The sequence below is a fragment of the Crassostrea angulata genome, chromosome 3, assembly GCF_025612915.1.
Source record: "Crassostrea angulata isolate pt1a10 chromosome 3, ASM2561291v2, whole genome shotgun sequence".
NCBI classification, from domain to species: domain Eukaryota; kingdom Metazoa; phylum Mollusca; class Bivalvia; order Ostreida; family Ostreidae; genus Magallana; species Magallana angulata.
In genome coordinates this window covers 42,028,915-42,043,293 of record NC_069113.1, presented here as the reverse complement: position 1 = coordinate 42,043,293, position 14,379 = coordinate 42,028,915, and the positions used below count along the sequence as shown (strand labels likewise).

The 14,379-nt window shown below is 36.6% G+C and overlaps 1 protein-coding gene across 1 annotated transcript in view; it reads left to right on the top strand.

Annotated features, from left to right (window-relative positions):
- The window catches only part of LOC128178375 (cadherin-23-like), a 60,015-nt gene that overhangs the window by 43,797 nt on the left and 1,839 nt on the right, over nt 1-14,379 (top strand). The window contains exons 33-56 of the mRNA XM_052845495.1: nt 459-704; nt 943-1,098; nt 1,347-1,505; nt 1,866-2,030; nt 2,139-2,285; nt 2,516-2,669; nt 2,839-3,059; nt 3,288-3,539; nt 3,840-4,016; nt 4,307-4,618; nt 4,902-5,060; nt 5,317-5,556; nt 5,941-6,096; nt 6,297-6,460; nt 6,617-6,851; nt 8,519-8,629; nt 8,728-8,802; nt 9,037-9,222; nt 9,429-9,590; nt 9,815-9,962; nt 10,100-10,224; nt 10,566-10,868; nt 11,049-11,231; nt 12,887-14,216. Coding sequence (XP_052701455.1) covers nt 459-704; nt 943-1,098; nt 1,347-1,505; nt 1,866-2,030; nt 2,139-2,285; nt 2,516-2,669; nt 2,839-3,059; nt 3,288-3,539; nt 3,840-4,016; nt 4,307-4,618; nt 4,902-5,060; nt 5,317-5,556; nt 5,941-6,096; nt 6,297-6,460; nt 6,617-6,851; nt 8,519-8,629; nt 8,728-8,802; nt 9,037-9,222; nt 9,429-9,590; nt 9,815-9,962; nt 10,100-10,224; nt 10,566-10,868; nt 11,049-11,231; nt 12,887-14,216 — 5,566 coding nt within the window. The remainder of the gene's footprint in view (nt 1-458; nt 705-942; nt 1,099-1,346; nt 1,506-1,865; nt 2,031-2,138; nt 2,286-2,515; nt 2,670-2,838; nt 3,060-3,287; nt 3,540-3,839; nt 4,017-4,306; nt 4,619-4,901; nt 5,061-5,316; nt 5,557-5,940; nt 6,097-6,296; nt 6,461-6,616; nt 6,852-8,518; nt 8,630-8,727; nt 8,803-9,036; nt 9,223-9,428; nt 9,591-9,814; nt 9,963-10,099; nt 10,225-10,565; nt 10,869-11,048; nt 11,232-12,886; nt 14,217-14,379) is intronic.

Here is a 14,379-nt window from a genome sequence, read left to right as displayed (position 1 = left end):
TGTAATTTGAATAGTGTCAAAACTAGTAATTTTTTAAAAAGAATATTTTGCGTTTTGAATTTTTGCGGATTTTTCTTATCCGCAAAATACCGCAGAAAATAAACAACCGCAGAAAATACCCGTTATACTGTATAACACATTTTGAAAAAAAATTAACTCAATATTTGACAGTTTTAAAATATTGCCCAAAATTTAAGCTATAGCTAAACTATTTGTGCTGTAATGTTCTTTAAAGAACACACTGTTTATTCTTGCTCTCAATTTATAAGACTCCTTTGGTAAATTCTTAAAGTCATCAGTTTTTTTGTATGTATACATGCAAATGATATTTTTGAAAAGAGTTTTGGAGAAGTTCCTAATTTGTTAGCCTTTGGATTGCAAAGATGCAATATATTTGACTGCATAAGAGGTTTCACTGTATTTCTAATCATGTCAGTTAATCCATACTCTCTTGACAGGTTTCAAAAACATTTCAAATTACTGTCATTGATGTTAACGAGGCCCCGTTTGGATTGTTGATAACATCTTCGAATATGAACACCAAGTTCCCAGTCAACCAGCCAATCATATTGGAGAATTCTGTTAGGAATGTCCTAATTGGTCAAATTGTGGTGCAGGACTATGACACTGAGGATGCTGTTACCATGAGAACTACAAATATGCAAATTAGCATCGTAAATCAGCAGTGTGTGCCCACTGTAAAGGTAATGCATGAATATTCAATAGTAAATCACCACCTTAATGTTTAAAAGTTTAAAACAAACCTTGATTTTACTTGATTTTTTAACTCTGAATAGCAACATGTATAATGGTAAATTGTTTGAAATAAGCAGGATCCCATTTTTTCTTAAGATCTTTTTAAACTATTAACTTTTGTCATTAAATCTGACATTAAATCGCTATGATGATTGATCGTTCTTCCATTCATACATTCTTGTGCAGATGGTTCATTGCACAGCTGACCTGAGAGCAGCAGTGGTGTTTGACCATGAGACCACCCCCAGTCTGTCAGCAGAGCTTACTGCTGTGGACCGCCAGGGCTCGTCTGCCACTGTACAGTTTAACCTCACTATACAGGACACAAACGACCCACCCATTGTGAGAGCTTTGTCTATGTAACTTCCATGACAAATCACTTTACTGTCATTAGATTTAGGTTATAACTATAAGTGACAGTATGTTTAATTATTTGAATAATATTTGCTTAGAATAATGTTTTATTTTCCAAAATGACAATTTTGCTCATACAATATAATACTAGTTGAATCTGTATACTATAATCTTGTTTTTTCAACTACATCCTTTGTTGAAAAAATCAATGTTTCCAAAGATATTGAATGTTTCAGGATATAAATGCAGGAGAGGATACTTACACGGTGGATGAAGGCAGCCGTAACATAAAAATTACAACCCTAACTGCTTCAGATGTAGACTCGGGTCAGAACCACAGCTTTACCATTGTGTCAGAAACTCAGCTCTTCCATGTCATAGGCAATGAATTATGGGTAAGTCCTCCATGTTATAGGTAGTGAATTATGGGTAAGTCATCCATGTTATAGGTAGTGAATTATGGGTAAGTCTTGTATATCATAGGCAATGAATTATGTTTGTCTTATATGATACATGTAGACTCATATTAATTGAGAGATTTAGAATCATGTACCCAATATGCTATACATTTGTATGAATTCAAGATGTATTTAAAGAAAAAGAAGAAGGTATGCAGTAATTTAAATATCTCAAAAGCATTGGTTGGTTGAAGACAAGTAGCATTGAGAAGTTGGTATTTCAAAGAGAGTATTTTTTAAAACTCTTTTGTGTTAAAATTGTACCCCTATTGTGATTCTCTTTCTCTTTACAACTAGGTGTCTCATATAGCATACTTAGATTTTGAGACTAAACCCCAACATGTCTTGAAAATCCGAGCGACAGATAATGGCAGTCCTCCCCTGTATGTAGACAAGTCCTTCACAGTTAGGGTCAATAATGTCAACGAAGCTCCACTGAATATCAGGATTACAACCAATGAGGTAACTCTCTCTCTCTCTCTCTCTCTCTCTCTCTCTCTCTCTCTCTCTCTCTCTCTGTTCACCCATAGCCCATTTCTCATTTGAAACAAATATTTAAATGTTGTGTAGATACCAGAGGACAGCCTTCCCTACACGGTAGTGGGGATATTGACAGCAGAAGACCCTGACAATGTTAACAAACCAACCCAGACTCTGAAGTTCTCCCTTGCAGATCCAGATGAGAAAATGTTCGCTGTGAATCAAACACAGCTGATGGTAAAGATATTAGAGATGCTTCTCTTGTAAATATATGTTTATAAAAAAATTAGTGTTCTATCCCTTGAAACATTGTATTGATCATTGAGAATATTGTATTAATCTTCTCTTCTATACATGTACATTTTGGTTTCACTTACTTCCAGCTTTCATCCATTTCTGTGTAATGAAAGCAATATTCTGCTTTGAAATGTTTCTCTACTAGATCTCAGTATTTCCTTATATCTAAGTTCATCAGTGGAGCCCTTGACTATGAGAGAGTCCAACAGTACACTTTGGAGGTGATGGTAGTGGACAATGGCGATCGCTCCCTCTCAGCCTCTACCAACATTGCCATCCATATCACTGATGCCAACGATCCACCTACAGATCTAAAACTCTCAGGTTTTTATACTGTATTTCATATTTTTCCTACTGTATTTTAATGTTAAAAAATATTGTCAGATTCAAAGATGTTGCTTTTGTTTTATTGGTGTAATACAATGTTTGACATGCCTGATTTCATGTTGTATTATTATCTATACAGTAGATTAAGTTCTTCATTGTATTTCAGCCATGGAAATAAATGAGAACTGTGAAATTGGAACAGTGGTAGGAACGCTATCTGCTGAAGATGTGGACAGGGGTCAAAATCTGACCTTCTCCCTGTCTGACACCAGTAACCTTGTAGTGGAAGGAGATCAGGTCAAGGTCACAGGCAACATTGATTTTGAGCAGATGGCCCTTCTGACCTTCAAGGCCACAGCTACAGATGATGGTCACCCACCCAGATCTGTGAGTGCCCAGTTTTGTCAGTACAAAGGCGCCATTATAATGTATTATTGTACTTGAATCTAATGATCAATAATTAAAGAAAGCAGCTTAAGGTCTTTGTAGCTTTTATTGTTGTAATGATCAAATGATACTGAAATTTGATCGCAGAAAATTTAGTAGTACATGTGTATTATGTGAGAAGTACTCATGAATTCCATTTGGTAATGAAAGTCATCTTTATTTTTCAAGGTTTCCAAGAGTTTCTCAGTTGCAGTAAGAGACATGAATGATCCTCCCAAAAGCTTGCAGTTTGTTACTGGTGCTCTTGTTAAAGATTTTATGATACCAGAGTCGATGGCGATGGGGGGATCTATTGGAACACTTGAGGGGGTGGACCCAGATGGGGAGGATAAACTGTCATTTGTTATGCTGGAGGATGGAGGTGGAGTGTTTATGTTGTCCAACAGCAGCAAGTGTGGTCCCACCACTGTCCAATATCAGGTACTTAGCTATTGGTTGTTAATGTTTTCTACAATGATTTCAATACATCTTTTATCAAATCTTGATAATTGTCAAGAAATCTGCTATACTCATAATCTTGTTTTTTAATTAAGATACCCATGCTATAAACTAACACTCTGTCCCTGTCAAATAAAATTTTATATGCTGTTATCAAACAGAACTAGGATAAAAAAGTATTAAAAGGTTTGCATACAATTTACTGATGTACATGTATATGTTATTTGATGACGTTTTAGCTAGTTAATAAATAACTGACAGAGTATATTCATTTTGTTGCAGAATGCCAAATCTTTTATCGGTACAAAGTGTTCCATTGAAGTAAGGCTGGCTAGTGTACTCAATTTTGAATCAGAGTCACCAGAAATGACCTTGAAGGTCCAGATCAAGGACAAAAAGGGCACAAGTCTCATTGAAAAGTGGACATTTAATGTCAAGAATACTAATGATGCACCAATAGTAAGATAACTGTCTTTGTCTCAATGTATACTCTCTAATATCTTGTACAGTAACACCTGATATAATGCATTTTTAGTCTACTGCTGACAGTGACTTTCCAATGTGAATGCTGTGTTTAAAGTTTTTCAGTTTCATATGATGCTGTCTGATAAGAAAACCCATCTGTTCTTAAATAAAACTCCTTACCTATAGCATGTTTCATTGTATATTATAAGTTTTAGATCAGAATAAGTTTTCTAATAATAGAATTTGGCATAAGTATATTTTCTCCATTCATCTTTATTAACTAGGATATCAGTATTGATGGTGGCCAAACAGAAATTCCTGAAAATGAGCCCTCCTTTATCATTGGAGCTCTGCAAACAAGGGATGAAGATGAGGGAGACACTTTTACCTACCATGTTATCTCCCATTGGGAACTCTTCAGGATTAGAGGAAATAAGTTGGAGGTTGGATCTCCTCTGGACTACGAAGAAAAATCTCAGTACAGTGTGACCATCAAGAGCACAGATGATGGAGGGTTATCTTTCTCCAAGAGCTTCATCTTCAAAGTCCTCAATTTGAATGAGAAACCCAATAATATTTCTTTGAACCCCAAAGAAGTAAGATATTTTGCCAAGAATGAATTCTTTGTATTGAAATTGTACATGTATACTATGAAATGGTTAAATCTTGGTTCTGATGTATTTAAGGGAAGTAATATCCTTCCACTTTTAAACATTTTCTCAAATGAATATAAAGAAACTTGGTAATGAACAACTGAAAATATGATCGTGTCAGCAAGACTTCCTTATAAAGGAGTTTTACTGTAATCATATATATGCAGAAATCCTTTTAAAAGAGGAAGTTTTATGATCATGTTTTTCCCCTGTATATGGTACGTAGGTCAGTAATAACGCTGCTATGGGAGACATTGTCGGACTAGTGACTGTAGTGGACCCAGACAATGTGGACCCTGACTCCCCAATCCAGACCCACAACTGCTCAGTGGGAGGGGATGGCTTAGGGGTCTTCACTATAGACCATGGATCCAATAACTTAAAGGTGTGTATGCATGAATGAGACCATAATCCATCATATGCAAAATGTGCAGTATGAGGGCAACCAAATCAAATCATTTGGCTCAAGTAAAGATACATTTTGTGGTGATTGCTGCTAACTGTATATGTACAACTGCAAAATATTTAATGGTCTAAACATTGTAGGCTACAATCAGCATTATTGGGCTTTTGGAATGCCTACAATGGCTTTACAACTAAAATCATGTGAAAGTAGTTCAAAGAAAACCATTCTTTTGTAGGTGGTGTCAGCTATTCCAGTGGACAGAACAGATATGACAATCATCATTACGTGTAAAGATGATGGATCGCCACCATTAGAGTACTCTCAAAACATTAGTCTGATCATCAAGGAAATTGTGACAATCCCAAAGGAAGTCAAACTAATCAATCAGAAACCAGTACCAGAAAACACTGACAGTTTCACTGTAGGGAAATTCCAAGTATTCAACATGTTGACCAACAAACCTGTGGAGAACGAGGTTTGCAATAGGTTGAAACTACTGTCTCTCTGTCTATTGATTTCTATCTATTTAATATTCATTATATACTGTGTAATCTTGTGTACAGTACACACTAATATATAATACACACCCTCAAAGTTGGCCAAAAAATAGTTGATCACCAAAAGGTAAACCTGAACATGACAACATGATTTCAGCAATCTGATATCTGTGTGCGCCTGGAGATCCAAAAAAAGTCCTGAAAAAAACAAGGTAGAAATAAGTTCCTGTATATAATATGCCCCATCACGTTTGGGTAAATATAGGGTGAAAAAAAGTGTGTATCACACATGAGACTTACTGGTATATATTTCTGTCTGTTCATATAGTTTGTTCATTCAATTTGATATTTATTGTTTTCAGATGTACCTCTACTTCCTGTTAGACTATGGTGCCCCCTTTACCCTTGAGGGAGACCTTCTGAAAACCACTAAAGCCTTCGACTTTGAGATGCAGCAGTCTGTCAAAGTTGCAGTCAATGCAATGGCATTTGGATCCAACTTACATGGAGAGTTTACAGTATGTGATTTATGCTTTAGTTATTATTCAGAGCGTAACTTAATGCAAAAAAACAAAAAACAGTGAAGTACTACCTTAGTTCATCTAATAAATCATAATAAAGTACATGTAACTGTTAAATACTCCACATAGATAGCAAAATTACTTTTATCAAAGTTTGTCCTAAGACTTTTTTCTCATCTAATATGTTATATTTACAGATTGAGATAGAAGATGTTAACGAGGCTCCCATAGGGATCGGGATTTATGGAGGGGGCATTTTGAAGGAGAATAGTGCTGAGGGGACTATAATTGGTGACATTAACACTAGAGACCAAGAGAAGAACCAGATCTATACCTACACACTAGATGCTATATATCCAGGGTATGACATTTGTTTAGTACATACAGTCAAACCTTGCTATATTAAACATAATGAGACATTAATGGATGTTTTTTTTTTTATATTGGGAGTTTAGGCAGTAATGGGCATCTGGAGTATTTGCACCAACTATTAAAACAGCTATTTTTCTGTTTTCAGATTGTCTGACCCAGGGAATGCATCAATATACAAAGATGTATTTAAGCTACACAATAGAACACTAACTGTGGGGCAGCCAGGGAAGTTTTTAGACTTTGAGAAGTTCCCTGTGTTTTCAGTCCTTGTGACATCCACAGATTCAGGGTTGCCTCCCCTATCTTATGCTGGTGTTATCAGGATTGTTCTGCAGGATGTTAACGACCAGCCAGGGAATATTTTTCTCTCAAATAGTCAGGTCTGTGTTCTTTTTAAGCCAGGTTTAAGTTTGTGATTAATTTCCTGCAATGATATGGAAGTCCACCTTTTTTTGGTCTCCTTTTTTTTTTGAGTCATTTAAAGATAGTCAGCTTGCATTAATTGCGGAAATATTTAAATTCAATGGGGGGGGGGTCAATTTTCATAGATTGACAAAATATCAAAGGTTTGTGGGAATGTGAATTTTCGAAATTTAATATATTTCGATATACCGTATTTTTTGGGGCATATGCCGATGTGGGGCATAGGCCGAATTGCTCATTTTCAGACAAAATTCAGGAAAAATCCATAGACTAGCCGAATTGGGGGATAGGCCGATTTTCAATCGATGATTACTATGGTGAAAGTATGACCGCTGCATGATGAAGGAATTTAAGTTGTCGTATTAAGTATATACTTTCAGAATATCGATGTAGAAAGTCAAAAGAGTAATTAAAGTTATTAAATTTGCTTAACATATATATTTTAAGCATTTAACAAAAAATATAATTGTGTTTTGTGGCTGTTTGGTCTCTTTCGTATTCGTCGGTATATATCGTTAGGTATCGTAATTTTACATAATGTAAATTTAATTGCAACACCAACCTCCGTGGTACTGTCTGATAGAACTAAGTATGACATTTTACCAAACCTTTTATATTTTATTAAAACCTTACTGCTCAATTTCATTTGATCAAGTAATACTTTGAAAGCTACTATGGCGTCCATTAGCTCAACACGTGGTTTCATATTCAAATAGAGTTATCCCCCGTAATCGCATGAATGAGAAAACGAAATACCACACATAAAATATTTAATTTGTGTTCTTTTCCATTAATAAATTAAAAAGTGACTTGCCGTTATGCGAAGAAGTTGTAATGTTAAAAACACAATAAATGCAGTGAGGTGTAAGGGTGTACACTACGTGCCCCCAGGCTGTGTTTTAGTCACGGGTTTCACACCTTTGTATATAGACACGACACCAGAATACCGTTATTTCATCCAACAGAAAATTAACTGTAAAAACACAAAGCATTGATTTATTCTGCACCCAAGACCAGTGATTCCCACGAACGCAGACATGAAGAAATTCACAAAAGTTCCGTCATATTTCATTCTACCCGGTTTCGGTTTTTTTTTTACTACGGATTAATAGTTTCCAGGGTTCATACGTGAACGTGGGGGGAAAATTCTTTTGTTTGGGGTTGTAAAGAAATACCTCGTACAGTACTGTACATTTTATTACTCGCAATGTCATTACAAAAATTATCAACGGGACAACTATCAGAGACGTATATACTAACGGGCTCTGTTATAACTATGTATCTGCAACTATCGAACAATAGTTCAAACGGACGAAAAAAAAAAAACAACCCTGATGATAAACTGCTAAAAACAGTGGATTTTAAATTTGACTGTTTAATTTTTTCAACTTTGAGCCTATGATTAGCCGATCCCGGGGGATAAGCCGATGCTCGCGCATTGGAGAAAAAAAATACCGGCCTATGCCCGAAAAATACGGTAGTATAAAGTAAAGAAATGTGTAGTGGGTGAGAGTTATACCCACAAAATCCTGGAATATTGAGCCATCGTGAATTCTAAATAATGTTTTTATAGCTAGTACATGTAACTAAAACTTCAGAAAAGTTATCTCTTTTGATTGCACAGGTTTATGAAAACAGTTTAGCAGGGACAGAGGTTGGGAATCTGACTGTTTCAGATGAAGATAAAAAAGACCTCCACTCTTGTTCTGTTGCAACAACAGGGGTCCCATTCAAGGTAGCTCAATGTTCAAAAGATGTCGGAACAATATAGTTGTTTAGATACTGTCAACTGATTAACAAATTAATGGCCAGCATTTACAAAATGTTTTGTAGATCAAAAACAATTTAACTCTGGTGGCAGGAAGTGGGCAGATAGATTATGAAAAGGATAAAATATTTGCAATGGAGGTATGTTTTAGTTGTTATTGATTTTATCAATTCCAGTTTGATATAAGGTATAGATAATTGGTTAAAAACATGTTCTGCTGATTTATCAGATGCAATTATGATAGGTAGAAGTAAATATTGGAAATGGCTATATTTTTGTCAGAAGTATATACCTGTATAGAGGATGAGAACTTCAGATCCCATAATTAAACCTCAACTTTTCAACTGTTTACTGGGTACTTTTATCTTGAGCAGATTGAATGTGTAGACTATGGACATGGTGGACCAGGACTCAGAGTCTCCAAGATGTTTGTCATCAATGTCACCAATATTAATGAGCCTCCTTTTGACATACGCCTTAATTCCAACTTTATAAAAGAAAACGGCCCAGTTGGTCAGGTGGTGGGAGAGCTCTCAGCAGAGGATCTGGATAGTGCAGAGGTCAGCATTAATTAAACTTTAAAAATAGGATATTTTTTGGATAATCAGTTCATATTTATATGTATTTACATGTAGCAATAATTTTTTATGAAAAAAAAAAACAAAACCAGATTTTGAATATCTCCTTTTTAATTTTTTCAAATATGAATTGAACCCAAGAACATGTACTGTTTTAATTATTAAGTAAACCTGAATTTCCACGATAGATAAAATTTGAAGTTGGAGAGAACCCCTATGTTGAACTTGATGGAACCAACACAGTGGTGACCAAGACAGAGCTAGACTTTGAGGTGTTGTCACAGTTTGTGATTACAGTCACAGCTGTGGATTCTGACATGGGAAGCAACTCCACAAAGATCCAAATCAAGGTAAGAACTGTCTCATTAGTTCAACTTCAATTTCATAACCACAGGTCTTGTTTAACTACTGACAGGAGTACATGTATGATCTGTTGATTTTTTTCAAGACCTGCAAATGATATTAATTATTATTCTTTTGCCTTTGTAAAGAAAATGTACAATGGATACAAATCTAATATTTTATGTTAATACTAACTTGTATGGTTTAAAAATACATTTGGTTTTGTTTTTAGATACTGGATGTGAATGAACGACCAACAGACATCTTTATAAGTAATCTGTTGGTGAAGGAAAATTTGGAACCAGGGACGGAATTAACAAAACTTTCTACCATGGATCCAGACAACAACCAAGAGTTTGTGTATTCTATCCCTGATACAGGTACAGTATAAACTAAGGGTACTCCAAGTCACACAATGCATCTCTAATCATTCAAGTTCTATTATTCAATCGATGTATTGTCATGAGATGATGATTTGAAAAAAGAAATTAGTGTTACTGATGCTGGTTGATTGCAGAGTATTTTGAAGTGCAAGGAGACAAGCTGTTAGCAGGAAGTAGAACGATGGATTATGAGGAGAATTCCAGTCTGGAGCTAGTGATTAACAGCACTGACAGTGGGATCCCTCCACAGACCATCCAGGTACAAGTACTACATGAATCGTTTGTTTCCATTACTCAAAAAATGAGTGAAAAGAGCAAACTTTTGAAATTTAGCAATTTCTGAACTTTAGTAGTCTGATTTTGCTTTAGGGGGTTGGATGGCCATATAATTGTAAAACTTAAATTCTGAAAATGATATTTTTGGCCATAAACTATTTATTGGTAAAGAAAAAAATCCAAATATTTTAGAGTCAAAATTCGACTATTTTCCATTATCTTTATACAAAGCTCTTTGATAAAAGGAGACTGATGTTATCTCAGCCCTATTAAAGTGTACATTTAAGACTGCACAATGTCTGATTGCATTGATTTCACTTTCAGAGAACTTTTGTTATTGATGTAGAGGATGTGAACGAGCCTTTGATTGACATTGTACTGGAGGCTATAGCACCGGTCCCCGAGGATCTACCCCTGCGGTCTGTCCTGTCCAAGATCCTGGTCGATGACCCAGAGGAGACCCAGCAGCATGTTTGCCAGGTCCTCCCTAGCCTGGTTCCCTTCTCTGTGATCACCTCTGGAAACAGCATGAAAGAGTTGATACTGTCGGGAGTACTGGACTACGAAACAAAATCAGAATTCGCGCTCAGGATCAAGTGTTCAGATGGAGAGTTTGATTTGACAAAGGTAACTTTCCAAAAATGCATGTAACTACTTTGGTAAAAATGTACTTTCTCATATATTGTTATATCTTGATATTGTTGTATCATGTGAAGTGCATCAATGTATAATTTTTCAACATTATGTATATCAGATTTTGGGGGGAAAAACTTTTGATGGACATATAACATGTTTAATTCTTTTCAGGAAATCTCAATAAAGATAAAGAACATAAATGAGGAGCCCTATGGAATGACTCTGAGTGGATCACACACAGTGGTGGCCAATGGTACAGCTGGATACATTATAGGAGAAGTCACCGTCTTAGATCCAGATGTGGAGCAGACACACATCATTTCTATCAAGGGACCTAACTCTGATTTTATCAAGGCAATTTACCTTCCTATTCCAGTCAATATATTCAAGTTATTATACCCCCCGCAAACGAAGTTTGGGGGGGTATATAGGAATCACCTTGTCCGTCTGTCCGTCCGTCTGTCTGTGCAATCGTGTCCGGTCTATATCTTTCTTATGGAGAAACATTTGAAGTTCTTACTTCACACAAAGATTGCTAATGACCTAAGGGTGTGTCATGACCTTGACCCAAGGTCATTTGGGTAAGGACAAGGTCACTGGCAGAAAAAGTGCAAAATTTGTGTCCCGTCCATATCTTTGTTATGGAGAAACATTGGATGTTCTTAATTCACACAAAGATTGCTTATGACCTAAGGGTATGTCATGACCTTGACCCAAGGTCATTTGGTCAAGGTCTTTGGGGAAAATAGTGCAAAATTCGTGTCCGGTCATTATCTTTCTTATGGAGAAGCATTGAATGCTCTAACTTCTCACAAATGTTGCTTAGGACCAAAGGGTGCGTCATGACCTTGACCCAAGGTCATTTGGGCATGGTCAAGGTTACTGGCAGAAAAAGTGCAAAATTTATGTCAGGTCATTGTCTTTCTTATGGAGAAGCATTGAATGTTCTAACTTCACACAAATATTGCTTAGGACCAAAGGGTGCGTCATGACCTTGACCCAAGGTCATTTGGGCATGGTCAAGGTCACTGGCAGAAAAAGTGCAAAATTCGTGTCCGGTCATTATCTTTCTTATGGAGAAGCATTGAATGCTCTAACTTCTCACAAATGTTGCTTAGGACCAAAGGGTGCGTCATGACCTTGACCCAAGGTCATTTGGGCATGGTCAAGGTTACTGGCAGAAAAAGTGCAAAATTTATGTCAGGTCATTGTCTTTCTTATGGAGAAGCATTGAATGTTCTAACTTCACACAAATATTGCTTAGGACCAAAGGGTGCGTCATGACCTTGACCCAAGGTCATTTGGGCATGGTCAAGGTAACTGGCAGAAAAAGTGCAAAATTCGTGTCCGGTCATTATCTTTCTTATGGAGAAGCATTGAATGCTCTAACTTCTCACAAATGTTGCTTAGGACCAAAGGGTGCGTCATGACCTTGACCCAAGGTCATTTGGGCATGGTCAAGGTTACTGGCAGAAAAAGTGCAAAATTTATGTCAGGTCATTGTCTTTCTTATGGAGAAACATTGAATGTTCTAACTTCACACAAATATTGCTTAGGACCAAAGGGTGCGTCATGACCTTGACCAAAGGTCATTTGGGCATGGTCAAGGTCACTGGCAGAAAAAGTGCAAAATTTATGTCAGGTCATTGTCTTTCTTATGGAGAAGCATTGAATGTTCTTTCTTCACACAAATATTACTTATGACCAACAGTTTAAAAAAAATTGAGCAGTTGTTAATTATAGAAAATGGACGGTGAAATAGATTCATCCAATATTTTCTATAATTGGAAAAATACACGCATGTTGATTTTTATCTTAGCGGGGGGTATCAATTGTGAGCTTGCTCACAGTACCTCTAGTTAAGCAATATGTATATGATGGATTTTAAGTTTTATCTTCAAACATTGTAACAAGGTCCATTATGTCTTACAAGTATATAATATATTTAATGATTATGTTAAAATATAACACTGACTTTGCTGTCACACAGTATAATGATTATTTTTCAGGTAAAGAACAGAGAACTTGTGTTGACTGGACCTATCCCTCTGGATGTTCTAAAGAAGACCCCTCCTGTCATTGAGTTAACACTCACATCCACAGACAATGGAGAACCTCCTTTGTCTTTCAATCATACTTTCTCTCTTCCAATCACAAATGTTCAGATATTTGCTGCAGAATTGCCCGCAATTTCATTGGATAATCAAGAAGCGTGGGAGGATTCAGACATTGGTCAAGTGGTAGGACGTCTGTACAGTATTAACCAAACTATCGATGAGGATATTGAATTCAAGCTCCTGTTCAATCCAGGAGATCTATTTGCTATAAAGGACAACACATACTTGGTATTGGTTAGAAACTTAACAGAAGTGGAAGGAACATCTGTTATAATCACAGTAGCAGTGAGAAACACCGAGACCTTTGAGATGGAGACACAGAACATTACAATTTTTATCAAGAGAGTTAACAATTGTGAAATAAATGGGAAGAAATGTGATGAAAATGCTCGGTGTGTGAAATCTGTTAATTCCACGAGACATGACTGTGTCTGTGAATTTGGGTTTTCGGGGGATGGATATTCATGTGACAGCATCGACTTATGTCAAGAAAACCATATGCCTTGCAGAAACAATGGCACCTGTATTAATGAAGTGAACAAGTATGTCTGTATGTGTCCAGAGGAGTTTGTAGGTGAGCATTGCCAGATACAAGCATTGTCTAGTGCAGAGGATCCATGTTCAACCATTGCTTGCCAGAATGAGGGTGTATGTTTAGTGAATGGTGACAGCAGAGTTGTCTGCTCTTGTCAGCCTGGCTGGCAGGGGGAGCTGTGTGAGCTGAGTGAAGATGATTGTATGGGCATCATCTGTCATGGCAATGGAACTTGTGTGGACAAATTCATGGACTATACCTGTGATTGTTCTGGTGACAGGACAGGAACTCATTGTGAGTATCAGCCTAGTCTGTGTCAGGCTGACAATGTTTGTGCGAATGAAGAAGTGTGTATTCCTCTTGCTGACATCGGCAAACCAGTATGTGCCAATGAGTCCCATTTTGTAGACCTAACCTTCAGGGCAGGGACTGAAATGGAGGAGGAAGAATTGATAACAAAGATTACACAGGCTGTGCTCCAACTGGTGAAGCAGACTGGAGGCTTGGATTTATCAAACAGGAAAAAGAGACAGACAGAATCAGGCCTGGGAGTCCATGTTATCACTGTTACACCTAAAGAAGATGGCCAGTCGTGGCAGGTCAAACTTGTTGTGTACAGGGATGATGGAACTGTGATAACAAAAGAATTTGTTTATGATAGACTGAGTCAAGCTTGTACCTACAGCTGTAAGCATATTTACTGCATTAACTATCTTAAAGAGGCATGGTCACAATTTTTGTCAATTTTTAATAATATTTTGTGTTTATAATGCTTTAGGAATGCATTCCTAATGATCAACCAAAATTTGAGTGTTAGTAGTAGAACTAATGCAAGATACGGAGCTGGCAA